The sequence below is a fragment of the Acinonyx jubatus genome, chromosome B4 (genome assembly GCF_027475565.1).
Source record: "Acinonyx jubatus isolate Ajub_Pintada_27869175 chromosome B4, VMU_Ajub_asm_v1.0, whole genome shotgun sequence".
Classification (NCBI taxonomy): domain Eukaryota; kingdom Metazoa; phylum Chordata; class Mammalia; order Carnivora; family Felidae; genus Acinonyx; species Acinonyx jubatus.
Genome location: NC_069387.1, coordinates 4,905,016 through 4,924,453, shown reverse-complemented (window position 1 = coordinate 4,924,453; position 19,438 = coordinate 4,905,016). Strand labels below are relative to the sequence as shown.

General features: G+C 42.5%; 1 protein-coding gene across 11 annotated transcripts in view; it reads right to left on the bottom strand.

Moving 5' to 3' along the window:
- The window catches only part of TASOR2 (transcription activation suppressor family member 2), a 79,082-nt gene that overhangs the window by 19,799 nt on the left and 39,845 nt on the right, over window positions 1–19,438 (bottom strand). For 10 of the 11 annotated variants that reach the window (XM_027073333.2, XM_053225217.1, XM_053225216.1 and 7 more), the window contains 5 exons: window positions 14,881–14,953; window positions 14,719–14,781; window positions 8,655–9,371; window positions 5,281–5,523; window positions 507–1,383 (listed from right to left, as the gene is read on the bottom strand). In XM_027073333.2, the coding sequence (XP_026929134.1) occupies window positions 507–1,383; window positions 5,281–5,523; window positions 8,655–9,371; window positions 14,719–14,781; window positions 14,881–14,953 (1,973 nt within the window). The remainder of the gene's footprint in view (window positions 1–506; window positions 1,384–5,280; window positions 5,524–8,654; window positions 9,372–14,718; window positions 14,782–14,880; window positions 14,954–19,438) is intronic. The other variant, XM_053225213.1, reaches the window with a different exon arrangement.

Below are 19,438 nucleotides of genomic sequence, written 5' to 3'. Positions count from 1 at the left end.
CCCAAGCCCATGCTTTCAGCTGCTCTGCTGTTACTGCCTTGATGCTCTGACCCCTTAGATTTACAGAACAACCCCATGTAAGACTGCTCGCTCAGACCACCGGACCAACCTAAGAAGTTAGAAGTAATTCTTGAAACATTTCTTCTGGAATTCAGTCTGTAAGGCATTATTTCTGTATTTCACGATTTTACATTAAGATCTCATTGACATATTGTAAATTCAAAGGCCACAAAGGCTTATGTGGGAGCATCTCAAAATGGAAAGCTTTCACAGGGCTAAAGTTAGCTTGCTAAAGGGCTCCATGTGACCACCGACGGTGGCAAAACCAGCCTCATTTTCTTAATTGGCAGTAAACACAACTGCCTGATATTATTCCTAAGTTACTGGAGTTACACACAGTACCCTTCTTTCCCTCTCCCCAGATTCTGGCACAGGTATCCCTTCCCTTGACGTTGATCTCCACACCAGAGTTACGACCATTTTCATCAAGTGTCACTCCCACTTACCCATGCAGCGCTCTTACTACAGTTTTCTCCAGCGGGTGGTTGGTGTACTTGCTGTCTAAGCCGAATACGTACTCTGTCTCACATTGGAACGTGACCTTGACGGAGCCGTCACAGCTGAGCACAGTGTGAGAGCACTGGAAGTCTCTCGGGTCGGAGGACATCACTTGGCTCCTGCACTTGGGTAGCGGGTCCTCAGACAGCTTCCGCAGCGGGGAGGTGCTCTGCTGATGTCGGAAGGGCATGACTTTCCCCACAGGGGTCCCTGCCTCGGGGCCTTTGGTGCCATTCTTGGCGAAGGCCGGGCCTGGGATTCCTCTCTGTTGCAGATGTTTCTTTGAATGTTCTGCAAGCAGCAGGGCATAGGAATGTTCCACGGCAACGAAAGTGCTTTGGCTTGCCTCAGAAGTTTCTAGTGTTTCCTCGGGAAGTGCTGGCGAGGCTTCCACAGGGGCCTTGCTGCCAGGAACCGGGCTCTCTTCCTCCTGGCTGACAGCGGAGTCTGACGTTGGAGGGTTCTTCCTCCCAGTGGAGGGTTTCGGGAACAGTCCACCTTTCTGATTTTTAACTCCTCTGTGATATTCATGGTCAGACGTACCGTGCAGAGAATGTTCTTTAGAAAGCAAAACATCATCTTGTGGCAGTTCAGAGGGGCAGGGAAAGTTTCTGGGCTCAGATGGCGGCGTGGCGGAAGTAGCAGCACTTAACGCTAGGTCAGCTAACATATTTAGGGCCTGGGAGTCACAGTTGACAATGGAGTTTTCAGGTAGATCTTTCTGAGCCACTGAGATGCTTTCCGCCCGAGCTGCATTTATGTCAACATCCTCTTGACCAACTGATGAGATTTCTGATTGAAGCTGTGAACCAGTTTCTCCTTTTGCTTCAGTATAAAAGAAAAAGACATATAACATTTGATTTCTATGTATTTTAATTCTCTGCTCTATTATTACCACTTAGTGAAAATCAATGATTAAGTCAACATATTCAAGAAAAACCTCTGGATAGGTTACACAGATTATATATTAAAATTTCACTATCAGGTTCCTTCCAACTATCAGTTCTATTATAACATATTTACCACAAGAACAAGTCTTAAGGAATGTGCATACTGATTTAAAAAGAAATCACCTTTCAGAAATGTATGTGCCAATCTACACACAAGGCATACTACTTAGCTGAGAAAACATGCAAAGAGGAAAAAGAACAAGAATAAACAAGAGAACAAGAGTCCTGCCCTCAGAGAGCTTACAATCTAGCGACTTTCTAAATTTGAAGTGTATATTATAGCATTTTAACATACTTTTAGGAATCATTTCCCTTAACAAGTGCTTTATTAGAGAAATCACTTAAATTCAAACTAGAGATGACTTTGTTTTTTTTAAATTTTTTAAATGTTTGTTTATTTTTGAGAGACAGAGAGAGACAGAGCATGAGCAGGGGAGGGGCAAAGAGAGAGGGAGACACAGAATCCGAAGCAGGCTCCAGGCTCCGAGATGTCAGCACAGAGCCCGATACAGGGCTCGAACACATGGACCGCGAGATCATGACCTGAGCCGAAGTCAGATGCTTAACCGACTAAGTCACACAGGCGCCCCTAGAGATGACTTTTTTTTTTTTTAAAAAGTGCTTATTTATTGATTTTGAGAGAGAGAGAAAGAGGGAGCGGGGGAGACAGAGCGTGCGAGTGGGGTAGAGGCAGAGAGAGAGAATCCCAAGGAAGCCCGGTGCTATCAGGGCAGAGCCTGACACAGGGCTCAGTCAAATGAACTGTGAGATCATGACCTGAGCCAAAACCAAGAGTCGGACACTTAACCGACTGAGCCACCAGATGCCCCAAACTAGAGATGACTTTTAATCATATTGATGTTTAATTATAGTAAGTAATGATATAAATAAAAAATCAGAAAAGTCATGAGTATTCACTCAAAATCACCAATTTTATCACCTTTTAAAACTTTAATTTCTACACTGAAAACATTCCCTCTGTCTGCATGTTTGCCCGATAATTCTTTCTGTAGATAATCACATCTAGCCATTCGCCTTTAACCAGAAAACTGACCTTCTCCAGTGGTTTCATGTGTATTCACAGGGTATTAATTCAGCTTCCTTAAATGCGGTTGTCATGAAGGACAAAGTTCACGACAACACTAGGGAACGATTCCCTGTGGCAGGTGCATGGATAGGAAAACCATGCGTTTTTCTTTATAATAGCAGCAGGTCTGAAACGGATTACTGACCTGCCTGCAAAGGCCAATGGCTAATCCATTTTTTTAGTATATGTGCTGCCGAAGCAAGCACACTAATCCATTTTTTAAAAATGTTTTATTTATTTTTGAGAAAGTGGAAGGAGGGGACAGGCAGAGAGAGGGGAACAGAGGATATGAAGTGAGCTAACCCTAACCCTAACCCTAACCCTGATGTGGGGCTTGAACTCACGAACTGTAAGATTATGACCGGAGCCAAAGTTGGATGCTCGACCGACTGAGCCACCCAGGTGCCCCATGACTAATCCATTTAAAAAAAAGAAAACTCTGGCCTGTGAGGTCATCAAACAGAATGAGAAGGGTTTGTGCATATGGTGGGAAGGATAAAAGTAACAACCACTGTCCATTTTTTAGGTAAAATAGCAAAACCCAAGGGATTCAGTAGAAGAAAATGACCCAAGGTGAAGAATCATCTCATTCGCCCCATGGATATACTAGAAACATGAAATCCATTTTGTGACCTGATATGTTTATTCATACTAATTTCATCCTATCTTTGCTGGTATTATAGGACATCACTTATGAGTAAGGCCTAATATAAAAAACACTGCACCGAAAGAAAAAGGATCCAGTTTAACAAATATGTGTAGTCTCTGGTAAATCACTTAATTACTGACTTGTTAGAGGTTCTCTATCAATTAAAAATAGAATACTGATCATCTCTTTTAAGAAATACAAATAAGACAACACCAAATAAAGTATATAAAAAATAAAGAGCTCAATAAATAAAAACTGTATTAAAAACTTATAAAAGGACACAAAGGCATTAGTTTCAGTAACAAAAATGAGCCTTCTTAAATTCTGATGCTTTAAGCAAAAGAAATGAAACTGATTAGTATAGGTGGTTAAGAAATACAAGAAAAACTAAGAGATTATTTAAAAGGTGGGAATCTTAAAATTTTACCTTGGAATGTGGCTGTACAATATATACAGACATTTGAATGCAAATCAGCCTTTTTCTGAATACATGTTTTAAAAACTTTTCATTTCCTGGGCTCCCTTTTGTGCTAATACCCAGCTGCATTCCTCCCATTAGTCAACTAGTCTACAAATACCTGAGAGCCAGTTCGGTACAAATGATCTGAATGACACAGCTAAGCATACAAGGCATTTATACACGTGTCTATGCTCATAATGTTTACAAATTCATTGGAAAGACAAGACCAAGACACATCAGATGATTAGAAAAAAAGGATGAATTTGATTCCGCAGTGTTCCCAAAAACTCAAAAGGAAAGGAAAGGAAAGAAAACAGAGCTCGCTTAAGATCAGAGCGGCAGGAAAGGTCTCACAGTGGAGGCAGGACCTGGCTGAGGTCTGGACTGGTACAAGGGAATGGCACACGAGCAGACGTCGGTGTGACGTGGAGGGGAGCCTGGGGTACCTGGTGGGGCAGGGACACGACAAGAAACAGCAGGAGGGAAGCATAGAAGGGTGGGACACGGCCTTGCTGTGAATGCCCAGGAGACGAGAAGAGCTTGTATGTGGCATGTATGGGTGTCACCATGGCAAGACTGGTGTTAGAATGATACGAAGAGCTTTTAAAGATCCTTCCCTCATTTAAAAGAAACCCCAAACCAAAACAACTCTTCAGTCATAAAATAACAGTATTACAGAAGTTCAGGAAAAAACAAACTTATTCATAATCGATTCACCTCAAGAAAACCGTATTTTCTGAAGTCCCACTGACTCTGAGGTTTTTTAAAAATCTGAAACTAGATGAGGGAGAATGCAGAATCAGGAAGGGTAGACAGAGACAAGAGCACGACACACATGCTCCGGAACAGGACTCCGGAACAGGACTCCGTACGGAGCATGAAGGAACATCAGACTTTGCAGGGGGAAGCCGCACGCCACACGCAGAGATGGGAAAGCGGAGCAGGGGCGCGGGCGTGACGGGTGTTCGGTTCCAGAGGGGAGGCCTCTGAGACCGATGGGGCCTTCTGGTAAGGAGGCCGCTTCCAGCAGCTGCAGATGTGGAACCAGCGCAGCTGGCCATGGGTTCACGGAACTAAACTTCATTGTTCACTTCAACAAAACTAGAAAAGTAAAACTGCTTTTAAAATGAACTTAATGCCTTTTAACACCACAACCAGGTTTCTGGATTCCCGAGTATCTTGAATGATCTCTTTAGAATTCCCTTTGGACAAATAAACTTACAGGCTTCTACTTTTTGTAAGTGATTGCGGCCCAGAAAAATACAGCCAGAGACTACGTGCCTGTGCATTTAGTTATAAAAAAGCTCCTTTCCACGTACACTCTTGCAGACGGTCACGCTGAGGCTTTGTGCAAACTAACAGGGAGGCTCTATTGTGTGAAGGCAAGAATCTGCACCTCACGGATGTGTTTACGACAGGAACCCGACCTACTTAGTCCTGTCGGTGTGGGAGCAAAGGGGGACAGCAGGAACGGTTGGTAAACCTCAACCGTTCTTAGATTATTCCAATACACTCTCTTGCAATCTCAGTTAGTCTGTATTGCGGTGTTTAAATTCACAGGAAGAGTATTTCTTACCAGGTTGTGGCTGCTTTTTGAGTCTGGGATTCTGATTGCCTCTTACTATATTTACCCTCTGTTTTTGTGGCGATTTCTTCACGGGTGGCTTAGCCCTTGGAACAGTTTTGACTGGAGAGTTCTCTTGTTTCCTTGCCCTTTTAGCACTCGTTGCCACTGGAACATCTTTAGAAATGGGAGCTTCTTGGTTTTTCCTATCCAATTTGGTTGTCTGTACAAACTGTGCAGTCAGCACTTCAGCACCTTATGTAGAAAACACACCGTGTTTTAAGGGGTAGGGGGCTCAGATACTTATCAGCAATAGCTTTTTCTTTGCTTTGGTTTTCGGAGAGGTAACTTTAGCAATAGGGAAGAAAACACAAACTTCAGGGTATTCTAATAAAGATTTTCTTTTAAACAAAGCAGAAGTCCAAAGCTCTCATATACAATGTAAAAACACGAACTTTCTAAGTGTCAGACGATAGCCCTGTCAGGTGAAGAAGAAAACTGCCAGAGTCCTAACTTTATAAAAACACGGCATGACTTTAAAAGAAAAAAAAATCTCCATAATCTTTCCTGACTGCTGTGGCAGGTAAGGCTGAAGACGGTGGTTCACAGCACTGGGGAATGGAGAATTTGTGGGAAAGCAACACAGCCACCACGAGGCGAGGTAGGTGAAACCGTAACCAGACTGCAGAGAGGAGACTAGACACACAGAGCCACCTTACAGATTTCACCGGACTGCTCCCAAATATCCACGTCTTAACATCACCGGAAAAATCGTCTTTTCAGAAAAGACAGAGGAAGGTCCACTGAAGAAGCCTTCGCCTGATTTAATCTCCTACAAGTCTCTGACACTTGCTCCTCTCTCTTACAAAATGCTCAGCTTTGCTTCGCACACCGAAGGGAACAGCTACCAGTGGAGGCAAGTAAGGAGAAAACCTGAGGACCACTTGCTAACACAACAGAAAGCGTTTCAACCTTTGAAGAGTTAAACAAAGAAAAAAGTTAATAAATGTTCCCTTTGAAAACGTCCCTTCCCACTGACTTTTCATACTTTCAGTTGTCAAACCAAAAAACTAGTCCCAAAGATACCAATAAAAATATCACGCGTTGTGTTCGCAGGTATTTTAAAACTACATTATACAGAAAACACTACAGTTGGTCCTTGAATGTTGGTTTGAATGGATTTTTTTCCAATAAATGTAAGTACACTACCGTGAGTGTATTCTCTTCCTTATGACTTTAATAACTTCTTTCTAGCTTACATGATTGTAAAAATATAGGGTATGATACATACAACGTACAAAGTACATGTCAATCAATGATTTGTGTTATCAGTAAGGCTTCTGGTCAATGGGAGGCTATCAGTAGTTAAGTCTGGGGAATCAAAAGTTAGAGATTTTCTATTGCAGGGGGTGGGAGGTCAGTGCCCCTGATGCCTACATCGTTCGAAGGTCAACTGTATTTCTAATTGAGAACAGGAAACACGACACTGGTTTAAGAAATCATGATCGCTGTTAGTAAAATGTAGAAAAGAGACCAGTTTCACTTCATTCTCTTGGAGGTTAGAGAAAGGAGTGGCTTTTAAAAAAAACTTTCACATCTCTTGGTGTACGACGTCTCCCTGGGTCTAATGCTGTTCCTCCCTCCTAAACTATTGCAAGTAACAGAGCAACATACGGTTTTGTTTTTCTTTGAAGAATACTTCTCATTCTACTCTAGTTATTTTCTAAAATTTTTAGCACAAAGAAAGGCAAAATATAACTGAAACAGGAAAACAGTTCAGACTCAATTCAGACAAGAATAAGAGAGGATCAAGACCTGGGGGAGGTTCCGAGGACCTGCACAGGCAGGGAGACCCCGCACAACCCGGGTCCTGGGAGGGAAACAAACACGAAGCAAGGTGACCCTACAGGGGACTGCCCTGCTTCTCTGCCTCACTCAGTGCCATGTTTCTCAAACCTGTATGCACCACCCACTGGTGGACTGTAAAATAAATTTAATGGGCTGCAATCAGGATCCTTTCTTAAAGGAAACAGAACAGAAAGAACCAGACTGCATTACGCAGAGGCAGGGTAAATGTTTTTTGAAATTTGTTTCAGTCATGCATGAATTTGTGCACACCAGACTGTAATATAAAACATATTTCTTACAGTGGAGGAAAGTAAAAACATTTGAGAAACAGTGAATGTTGAATTGTAGATAATTTATTTAATACCTTGAAGCAAACTGGTTCATATATAGTAGAAACTCAACACGGCTGGCCTGGAATGTACTTGTGAGGAGCGGTGCAGTTGAATTTCGCTGCTTCCTACTGCCCTACTTCCCATCAGCCTCTGAATGTACATATGAGCACACGCACCCCATCTCCCAAACTATACTAAGCCACAAATAACTATCTAGAATCCTGATGATCTGCAGATCCTTGATGTTTTCCTCTTTAAGCACCACAATTTCTAAATTCAAAACACTACAGATGGGCTTAGCAAACGTTTTCTGAGACAGGCTGGCAGGACGTATTTCCAGCTTTGAAGGCCATATGGTCTAAGGCACAGCTGCCCACCTCTGCCGGCACCGTGTGAAGTAGCCAGAGACGACAGGTAAACCCAAGGGGTCCTCAGGTTCCCTAATGGGGCCCAGGGCATATGGTTGCCTACTTCTAAGCAAAATCCACTACATGTAATCTAGGATGACCCCGAGCCAAAATCACGTTGTCTGCTGTACTAGGCTTGGTAAAGTGCATTTGACTATACACTAACTGGCCTGAGACTCCGGTTCGATTTTCGGGGTCAACAAAGCCATTTGTAGAACTGTTCCAATATATGTGTCTCCAGGCCACTGGCCATTGTTTCAACAGGTTTACGTAGGATCCAGGTGACTATTTTTCAAACTCTGATACACACAAAGGAAGGGAAATTCTGGGCCAGACTGTTTCAGGTTCGGAAAATCCAGGTATTTCATTCTCTCTTTCTACATGTTCAGACTCTCAGCTACCACTTTTTGCTGCTACTGGTGAGCCTGATTTTAGAAGATCCTCTTCTTCCACCCTTAATTGTCCGAGGACAGCTCAGAAACTAAATAATCATTGCCCAGAATGGTGTGTGTTTAAGCGACTGAGTGACGGTTGAGCCATTTTACAAATGAAATGTAGTCTTTGGTGGGTGGGCTTTTGAAATGCCTTAGTTTTCCCCATTTCTTGATTTTCACCTGTTATCTAGATCAGTGCTTCTCAAACTTCAGCCCGTAGACAATCACCCAGAGGGAAATGCTGGCATCTCTAACACACTTCTGCAACCGCCCAGCTCAGTGCACAACGATCAGACAGGAACAGTGTCAGAGAACCACAGTTACTTTTAACTGCGCAGTTAGTAATCCACAGAAATCGTGCTTACCTCTTTTTCTTTTCTGAGGAAACGGTCCTTTAACTAATTTGAGTGTCGTGGGACAGTCGGAACCCTTGCCCGCACTGGCAGCCCTCTTGGGGAAGGGACGGCACAAGTTCACCCGTTTACTCTGCACGGCGGGCGGCACGCTTGCCTTCCTCTTGGGCTGGACTCTCCGACCTAAGGCTGGGTTTAGCGAGATCACAGCTCCCTGCCTTGCTTTCGACATGTCTTCGGGATTCTTTTCAGTTTCAGTTTCTTTTCTTACTTCTGCCTCTGACTCCAAAAATTCAGGATCTGGAGTCATAACTAAAGAAAATCCAGCATCGCAAATCCCATCTGAGATACAAGGGGACTGAGGACGCTCTGCTAATAAATCTAATGCGGTAGACACTTCCAAAATGTACCCAGTAGGATCTGAAAAATAAGACTTCAACTGAGTGAATGACTGTAAAGGGCACTTTTCTGCTGGAGGAGCCAAGTCAAAGCCATTGGACAGTTGGCTGAAGAACGCAGTCTCTTTAATTCCATCCTGAGAAGCAGCAGTCAATGAGGGGCTTTTGTCCACCTTGTACAGTTCTTGGAAACTACGCTTTACTAACGTGTTTGGACAGATTCCCTCTTCAGTAAACGATTTTTTTGCTTCCAGAAGGGCACAATTAAGGGCAGGTAAAACAGGTGTTACCTTTGATGAGATGTCATCTTCAACTTTCAATTCTTTCAGCCCTAAAACATATATACATACATTAAAACCTGAAGTTCTTTTTTTTTTTTTTACAAAAACCTGCAGGAAGAAAATGCTTTAGATTATAAAATTATGGGATGGTTAAATATGAAAGTGTTTCAAATAGTAATCTAACTCACAATTAATAGAGGACCTCTGGGTACATTTAATGAATAGCTCTCTCTCCATATATATGGAAACACACACACACACACACACACACACACACACACACACCAAAAAAAAATCATTCAAATGCAATCACTAGGTTAGAAGAAGGCAGACCCGCCTCCAGCTCCACTCCATCTGACTAGGACCCCAGCGTGTGCTCAAGTGCCATCATGGATTTGCTTTCCACACTTTTTAAAAAAAATGTTTATTTTGAAAGAGAGAGACACATAGCATGAGCACAGGGGGGTGGGGGGGGGGAAGAGAGGGAGAGAAAGAGAGAGAGAGAGAGAGAGAGAGAATGAATCCCAAGCAAGCTCTATGCTGTCAGAGCAAGAGCCCAATGTGGGGCTTGATCCCATGAACTATGAGATCATGACCTGAGATGAAATCAAGAGTCGGAAGCTTAACCCACTGAGACACCCAGGCACCCCTGCGTTTACTTTTTAATGCTCATTTCCTGCTTTCAAAATAGGTCTTCTTTTATGTGCATCTTATTTAATTCATTCAAATTCTTTTAAGGTACAATGCAAACCAACTGACCTGCAGAAAGGCCCCCAAATCTCATGGTTAACTACTGGTGTTGATTTCTCCCCCTTCTTAGTCAAATGACATAAACTTTTTAAAAAAAATTAAATAACTAAACCAACTACTCTTGTGTTCCACTCCCTCTTTGACTGAAATGCTAATTTTTCAGCAAGTCAACCATCTATAGGAAAACAGTACTAGGGAAAAAAAGGGAAAAGGTCAGGTTACTAAGATGTGGGAAATAAAGTCCTAGAAAAGTTAGAGTTACATCATTAAGAGTAACTCTTAAATAAAACCCCACAGATAATAAAAGCCTCTAGTGCTACTAAACTGAAGTACAAATCATACCACTCTTTTTAAAGAAAAAGTAACTGCAGAATTAAGAAATGCCACGTTAGTCCTAGATGAATACAATTGCCCTTGAGCAAGTGTTAGGAAATGGAAAAAGAATAGCAAATATGGATAAATAGGAAAATGTGGGTAGACATTAAAATAAAAATTCCCTTCAAGTGGTTCATCATATAAAAAGTAACAAGTGAAGGAAAAATATTAAAAAGTTGTGATATAGCACTAATATAGTTCACAACCATGTAGTATTTTTCTAGACAACTTCATTATCTCAAGAATGTAGAAAGGCAGAAACAGAAGGATTTGTAATAAACTATCATAAAATCTATGACGAGGAACTTTTAAAGTCTGCTAAGCAAAGTACCAATTTAAAACAATCAGAGTTCTGAGCTTCCAGATGTGCCTAAGTAGAAAATGTCTCAATGACCCAGCGGAGGATCTGAACGTGGTCACGTATCCTGTTTCCTCACATATGGGCCCTGTGCTGCTCAACTGTGAATGGCACACGCACCAGTGTTTCTCCGTTAAAGCTGAAGTACGTTTAAAAATAAGGCTGGAAAACAGACAGAGACAGACACACACACACACACACACACACACACACACACACACACACACACACACAAATAAAAATAAGGCTGAAGCCCGAGTTATCACAGAAGAGTGAGGCAGTCTGGGGTAGGGGCTGGAAGGCAGCTCAGGAATCAGCTATTTGACCCTGGGCGAATTCAGGTCTCAGTCCGTCACCTCTGAGCTGTCACCATAAGCAGTAAGGTAAGGGCTGCTGTCAGTCACACAGCATGATGCCTGACAGAGCAAAGGCCTGAAAAGTGCCAACACTTATTGCCATTATGTTCTCATAACCAGTATGTCTTGCTTTGGCCATAGCGATGCCCAACATAGTGCAGTTCTCTGCTTTCAGTGACTGAACACAATTTTTTTAAAACATTTTGGGGCGCCCGGGTGGTTCAGTCGGTTGAGCATCCGACTTCGGCTCAGGTCATGATCTCACGGTCCGTGAGTTCGAGCCCCGTGTCGGGCTCTGTGCTGACAGCTCAGAGCCTGGAGACTGCTTCGGATTCTGTGTCTCCCTCTCTCTCTTCCCCTCCCCTGCTTATGCTCTGTCTCTGTCTCAAAAATAAAAAAACATTAAAAAAAAAAAAAAAGAATAAAACATATTAATTTTTTTTAAAGTTTATTTATTTTGAGAAGGAGGGGTGGGGGGAGGGAGGGAAGGAGAAAGAGAATCCCAAGCAGGCTCCATGCGGTTAGCACAGAGCCTGATTCAGGGCTTAAACTCACAAAATGGGAGATCATGACATGAGCCAAAATCAAGAGTCAGATGCTTAACTGACTGAGCCACCCAGGCACCCCAGTAACTGAATACAGTTTTTAAAAATCAACTTTAAAAACATGTTTATATTGGTTGTAGTTTTATAAATGCTACATATAATTTTATGTTTAAAGATACACAGTGCGATTATAAGTTATGAGGGAAATATCCTCATATGACAAAAAGAAAGGACTCATTTACTTTCATTATTTGTTCAGCAAATTGCCCAGTGCGGAGCCTGATGTGGCTTGGTCCCATGACCCTAAGATCGTGACCTAAGTTGAAATCAAGAGTCAGATGCTTAGCTGACTGAGCCACCCAGGTGCCCCTATTTATTTTTAAGTTTTTTGGGTTTTTTTTGAGAGAGACAGAGCAAGTGGGGAGAGGTAGACAGAGAATCCCGAGCAGGCTCCATGCTGCCAGCACAGAGCCTGATGTGGGGCTTAAACCCACGAAACCATGAGATCATGACCTGAGCCAAAACCAAGAGTCAGACACTTCACCGACTGGGCCACCCAGGTGCCCCTACTTTTAAGTAACTTCTACCCAACGTGGGGCTCGAACTCACAACCCTGAGATCGAGAGTCACACACTAATCCAACTGAGCCAGCCAGGTCCCCCAACATTTGTTACTTTTCAGATGCCTGGCACTAGTAGATGATAGGAATACAATAAAATAAAGAAAAGGCAGGCAATCCCTATCAAAATACCATCAGCATTCTGCACAGAGCTAGAACAAACAATCCTGACATTTGTATGGAACCAGAAAAGACCCCGAATAGCCAAAGCAATCTTGAAAAAGAAAACCAAAGGTAGAGGCATCACAATCCTGGACTTCAAGCGGTATTACAAAGCTGTAATCATTAAGACAATATGGTACTGGCACAAAAACAGACATTCAGATCAATGGAAAAGAATAGAGAGCCCAGAAATGGACCCATAAACGTATGGCCAACTAATCTTTGACAAAGCAGGAAAGAGTATCCAATGGAATAAAGACAGTCTCTTCAGCAAATGGTGCTGGAAAAACTGGACAGCGACATGCATAAAAATGAATCTGGACCACTTTCTTACACCATACACAAAAATAAACTCAAAATGGATGAAAGACCTAAACGTAAGACAGAAAGCCATTAAAATCCTAGAGGAGAAAGCAGGCAAAAACCTCTTTGACCTCGGCTGCAGCAAATTCTTACTCAACACATCTCTGGAGGCAAGGGAAACAAAAGCAAAAATGAACTACTGGGACCTCATCAAATAAAAAGCTGCACAGCAAAGGAAACAATCAGCAAAACTAAAAGGCAACCGACAGAATGGGAGAAGATATTTGCAAATGACATATCAGATAAAGGGTTAGTATCTAAAATCTAAAAAGAACTTACCAAACTCAACCCCCAAAAAACAAATAATCCAGTGAAGAAATGGGCAAAAGACATGAATAGACACTTCTCCAAAGCAGACATCCAGATGGCTAACAGGCACATGAAAAAATGCTCAACATCACTCATCGTCAGGGAAATTAAAATCAAAACCACAATGAGATATCACCTTACACCTGTCAGAATGGTTAACATTAACAACTCAGGCAATGACAGAGGTTGGCAGGGATGTGGAGAAAGAGGATCTCTTTGGCACTGCTGGTGGGAATGCAAACGGGTGCAGACACTCTGGAGAACAGTATGGAGGTTCCTCAAAAAATTAAAAATAGAACCACTCTACGACGCAGAAACTGCACTATTAGGTATTTATCCAAGGGATACAAGTGTGCTGTTTCAAAGGGGCACAATATTTATAGAGTGCTATCAACAACAGTCTAAGTATGGAAAGAGCCCAAATGTCCATCGATGGATGAATGAATAAAGATGATGTGGTACATACATACAATGGAGTATTACTTGGCAATCAAAAAGAATGAAATCTTGCCATTTACAACTACGTGGAAGGAACTAGAGGGTATTATGCTAAGTGAAATTAGAGAAAGACAAATATCATATGACTTCACTCATATGAGGAATTGAAGATATAAAACAGGTGAACATAAGGGAAGGGAAGCAAAAATAATACGAAAGCAGGGAGGGGGACAAAACAGAAGAGACTCTTAAAATATAGATAGAGAACAAACAGGGTTGCTGGAGGGGGTATGCGAGGGGGGATGGGCTACATGGGTAAGAGGCATTAAGGAATCTACTCCTGAAATCACTGTTGCACTACATGCCAACTAACTTGGATGTAAATTAAAAAATAAATAAAAAAAAATAAAGAAAGGCAGGCATTAAACAATTATGTGAAGAAATACTGAAATGGTACCTCTCCTAAGCCAGAAGTCCTCACTGAGGGGACAGTGGTGACAAGAATCAGTAACGGGCCATTAAGCGGACACCTGACAGACCTGAGTGACAGGCTCAGGCGGGGCTTCTCCTTATTTTATTCCTCCTCTCTCCCACCCAAGAGCCTCTTTAGATTTTGTTTCCTAATCGTCCTCTGAAATTTTAATATTGCGAATACACTGTACATCTATTTACATACCGTAAATATTAATTTTTTTGCCCCCACAAGCCAACTCTTGGTCCTTATAGGGGCCAACTTCACCTGACAAAGGGGAAGGAAATAAGCAGTCCTCACAGAGACAGCCACGTCTGTGAAGGCCCTGAGTCCTGTTTTCCAGGCAGACGACGGGGACGGTGTCTCCTAGCTAGTGCTGTGTGCTGACACAGGAGTGCGTCTGGGGCATGCTGAATTTGAGGGACACCTGAGACATGTCAGTGAAACTGTCAATAGGCAGGTGACTATGTGCACGTGAAGCTCAGAGGAAAGAAGTGTGCTAAGCGGACAGCGGGGATCACCCGGGGAGCTGGAAGAAGTGTTATTTAAGAGGAGCAAACAGTTACCAGGGTCTAGTGCAGCTGAAGGGTTAACGTGAGGACAGACCAACGCCACACAGACGCTGTGAACGGAAGTCACTGTGCCCTTACCTGCTGGAGGGGACGAATGGAATAAGTGTAACCCGTGGAGGCATGCCCGCTCATCTGCAAAATCTACACAGGATGAAAACCGTAAGAAAAGTTAAGGCTGCTGATCTTATAAAACAAAAGTAAACACGCTGAAAAGTAGTTTTTTAAAAAAGCTGTCCTTACTTGTTTCTGACATTAAGGCTGATGAGGTAAGTAAAATGAAAATCCCCCGATCTTCTAAGCATTTGACGATCGCCTTAAACATTTAAAAAAAAAAAAGAAAAGAAAGGTGAAAAAAGATTCAGTTCCTTTCTCCTTCTCCCTCTACCACACTCTGCAGTGAATTTTGAGTTCATGAAAAGTATATATTAAAAACAATTCTTGAAACGTTAACATTTGTGAGAATCAGGAGAATTTTGTCCCAGGTACTAGAAACCACGAGTTCCTTAGTGCCCAAATAATCTTGGCCCTGTTAGGGCCATATATAGTAACCAGAACATCGAGGTTAGTTTCAGGACAGTGTTCACCTATTATAAAAAATCAATTAGAAAAAACATTTCAGTTTTTCACTGAGATGCTTCACAGTTCATCCTGCTGCCTCGGTAGCCAGGTGTAAAGTATTCAGCCACTATGAATTCGAGGTGACTCCGACCTGTGATTAACATCCTAAGCTCATGTTTACCCCCAAAATATCACATGATCCTGGAACTTGAAAGACCAGAAGATACCATCCAATAAAATAATTCTTTCTACAGCATCCTAAGGGACAGAAAATAAGAGAAAAGAACATAATCTGGTCCTGTGACGAGAGACGCAGATGAAAATAAATCCTTCCTCTCGTTTCTCTTTACCACCATCTTTAGTGGCATCTTGAGCTCGAGGGAGGGAAAAAAACTTGAAATTTCAATGTTGACAGTAACTCTGGGAATTCTGCCCCTAGACAGTGAGGGAAGTTACCTAAAAGCCATCATTCTGAATCATAAAGATAACACCTTTTCTCTTCCATTAGTCACCATTTCAAAAGCTTATATGCCTATAACAAAGGTAAAATCCAATGTTCATACAGTAAATTTTTTTTCACTAAACCTAAACAGAAAATACCATTTTACAGAAGTGATAAAACATCCTACTTCAAAGATTGACAGCTCATGAGCCTACAAATATGGTAAACTTATAAACTGATAACAATTCAAATATGAAAACAAGACTACTAATTATTACAAAAGAAATAAGTTCTGACAGTGAGTTCATCACAGGAACAATCACGGCACACGCTTCCATGACAGCCCTTGTGCATTTGATAGTTTCTGTTTTTGTTGCCTCCAGTCTTGCAAATTCTTTGATGGCAGGGACTACTTTGTATTTGTGCTTCTGGCACACAGTAGGGACTCGAGAAAGAATTATGGGACAAATATACCAGTAGTTATATAAACCTACAGCTTTCGTATCTAGTAAGTTGCAAACATGTATAAATCTTGTTTCATTTTCTACTGCTATAAAAAGTGAAACAACAGCCTTTACATCATTCTGCATTTTAGTTTTGCAACACAGATGAGAAGTAAAACCTCTCCATCTACTGAAAACCAGAAATTTCTATCTTCCAAGAAATGGGCAAATGAAACAGAAATATATATCTTATTATTTTCTCAAATTATGTACTGAAAGGGCTGAAGTTCCTTATTTTAACCTTTGTGGGAAGAAATCACAGAATTTTTTCCATATCTACTAGACTCTTCCATTTACATACAGAAAAATACAGCCATACAAGTCCTTAACACCCTTTTATTTTTTTTTAAATGTTTATTTTGAGAGAAAGAGAAAGAGAGAGAGAGAGAGAGAGAGAGAGAGAGAGAGAGAGAGAGAGAGCGCGCGCGCGCATGTGCATGAGCCGGGGAGGGGCGGAGAGACAGGGAGGGACAGAGATTCCCAAGCAGGCTCCGTGATGTCAGCACATGGGGCTCGATCTCACAAACCATGAGATCATGACCTGAGTTGAAATCAAGAGCTGGACATTTAACTGACTGAGTACCCCCCCAACACCCTTTTAAAAGGAGACCCTGGTCTGTACTGTTCTTGAAATTCAGTGTTGTAGGTAGAAGCCCACATACGCTTTATTCAAGGGACACTCATTGCTTGTCCTCTATACGCCAGGCATGGGCACTAAGGCGTCAAAGATACTTAAGATATGATAACTACCCTCAAGGAACTCAATGTCTAGGTGGGGAGACTGACACGTAAAAAATATTCATGATACAATAAGGCAAGAAAAAAAAGCATGGGAGCTAGATGCTAAATGAAATAAGTCAGTCAGAGAAAGACACAGACCATATGATTTCACTCATGTGGAATTTAAGAAACAAAACAAGCAAAGGGAAAGAGAGACAAACCAAGAGACACTCTTAAGTACAGAGAACGCGCTGCTGGTTACCCGAGGGGAGGGTGGGGAGACGGGGGGACGAGGTGATGGGGGATGAAGGAGGCGCTTGTGACGAGCACTGGGTGATGTACGCAAGTGTTGAATCCCTATATTGTACACCTGCAACCAACATTACGCTGTATGCTAACTACTGGCATTAAAATAAAAACTTAAGAAGAGAAAAGACACGGACACGGAGGAGGAAGGACCTCATGTGACGTGTGGCTCGGGCACCGAGTCTCCGGTACTTCTGACACCACTCACACTCACAAGCAGTTGCTTCGCTAATGCACTCTCTCAAAAGCTCTGTGGCCTCTCTTCCTCTCAATTTCCAAATGTAAAATGGGTCACGCTACTTCGAAACAACACAGCCCCCGCGCCACAGCGGACAGTCTGCGTCCACCCAATCGGCATCCGGTGCCACAGCCGGTCCTGCCGGGCTCAGGAGCACTGCCGGACCCTGGGCAGGACTGACCCGGACCTGGTTCTGGAAGGCGGGCTCGGGACGGCCTGAGCTAGCCAGGGCACTCCGTGCCCTTTCAGTCTGCGCGGGGTGTGCAGACGACCAACTGGGCTGCGGAAACTGAAGTGAAGGTTAGGAGGAGGCTTCCCTCCCTGGACGCGCAAAGGAAGCAGGGAGCGCCGCGTGGCAGCCTCGGGACAAAACTACTGTGCAGGGGAGGGCGAGGTGAAACAGAGTCCTGGGCAAACGGTACTTGAACCCGCCCCTCGGCTGGAACTGAAGAGTAAGCCTGTTAAACCCTTTTACTGCATAAGCCAGTTTGGGTTTCTGTTACAGGTAACTCAAAGTATCTTAACTGGCTGGCCCTAAGACCCCCTACCTTCACAGCTCCTATACGTGTCCTATTTTAACTTCTCGATCCCTTGCTATCTACTACGGGGATAGTCCAGCAGGCTGCTAACGGGCTCAGTGTTTGCTGTCTTACCTTTAACACCAGCGCCTTTGGGATGTTTAGGACTTACTATACTAACACAGTCAGCATCCTCCTTCCTCACACTGAGGAACCCTGGTTAACAAAAAGGGAGAGAAGTCTTTTTTTTTTTTTTTTTTTTAATTCTCAAGTCACTTAACATACAGTATAGTCTTGGCTTCAGGAATAGAATCCTGTGATTCATCACTTCCGCAGGACACCCAGTGCTCATCCCAACAAGGGCCCTCCTGAATGCCCGTCACCAATGGGCACCCCCACAACCCATCAACCCTCAGTTTGTTTTCTGTATTTGAGTCTCTTATGGTTTGCCTCCCCCTCTGTTTTCATCTTATTTCTCCTATCCTTCCCCTATGACCATCTGTTAAGTTTCTCAAATTCCACATATGAGTGAAATCATGTGGTATCTGTCTCTCTGGTTGACTTATTTTGCTCAGCATAATACCCTCCAGTTCCACCCATGTTGTTGTAAATGGCAAGATTTCATTCTTTTTCATCACTACTATTCCATTATATACATATATACCACATCTTCGTAACCCATTCATCAATGGATGGACATCTGGGCTCTTTCCATAATTTGACTATTATTGACAGCACTGCTTTAAACATCAGGGGGCATGTGACCCTTCGAATCATTACTCGTACCCTTTGGATAAGTTCCTAGGAGTGCAACTGCAGAGTCATAGGGTAATTTCGTATTTCGTTTTTTGAGGAACCTCCATACTTTCTTCCAGAGTGGCTGCACCAGTTTGCATTCCCACCAGCAGTGCAAGAGGGTGCCCCTTTCTCCACATCCTCGCCAACATCAGAGTTTCCAGAGTTGTTAATTTTAGCCATTCTGACTGATAAGGTGGTATCTCAGTGTGGTTTTGATTTGTGTTTCCCTGATGATGAGTGATGTTGAGCATCTTTTCACGTGTCAGTTTGCCATCTGGAGGTCTTCTTTGGAAAAGTGGCTTTTCATGTCTTCTGCCCATTTCTTCACTGGATTATTGGTTTTTCGGATGTTGAGTTTGATAAGTTCTTTTTTTTTTTTTCTAATGTATGATAAGTTCTTTATAGATTTTGGATACTAACCCTTTATCTGATATGTCATTTGCAAATATCTTCTCCCATTCTATCAGTTGCCTTTTAGTTTTGCTGACTGTTTCCTTTGCTGTGCGGAAGCTTCTTTTTTCATCTTGATGAAATCCCAATAATTCATTTTTGCTTTTACTTCCCTTGCCTTCAGAGACATGTCAAGTAAGAAGTTGCCGTAGCCAAGCTCAAAGTGGTTGTTGCCTGTTTTCTCCTTAGGATTTTGATGGTTTCTTGTCTTATATTTAGGTCTTTCATCCATTTTGAATTTATTTTTGTGTACAGTGTACGAAAG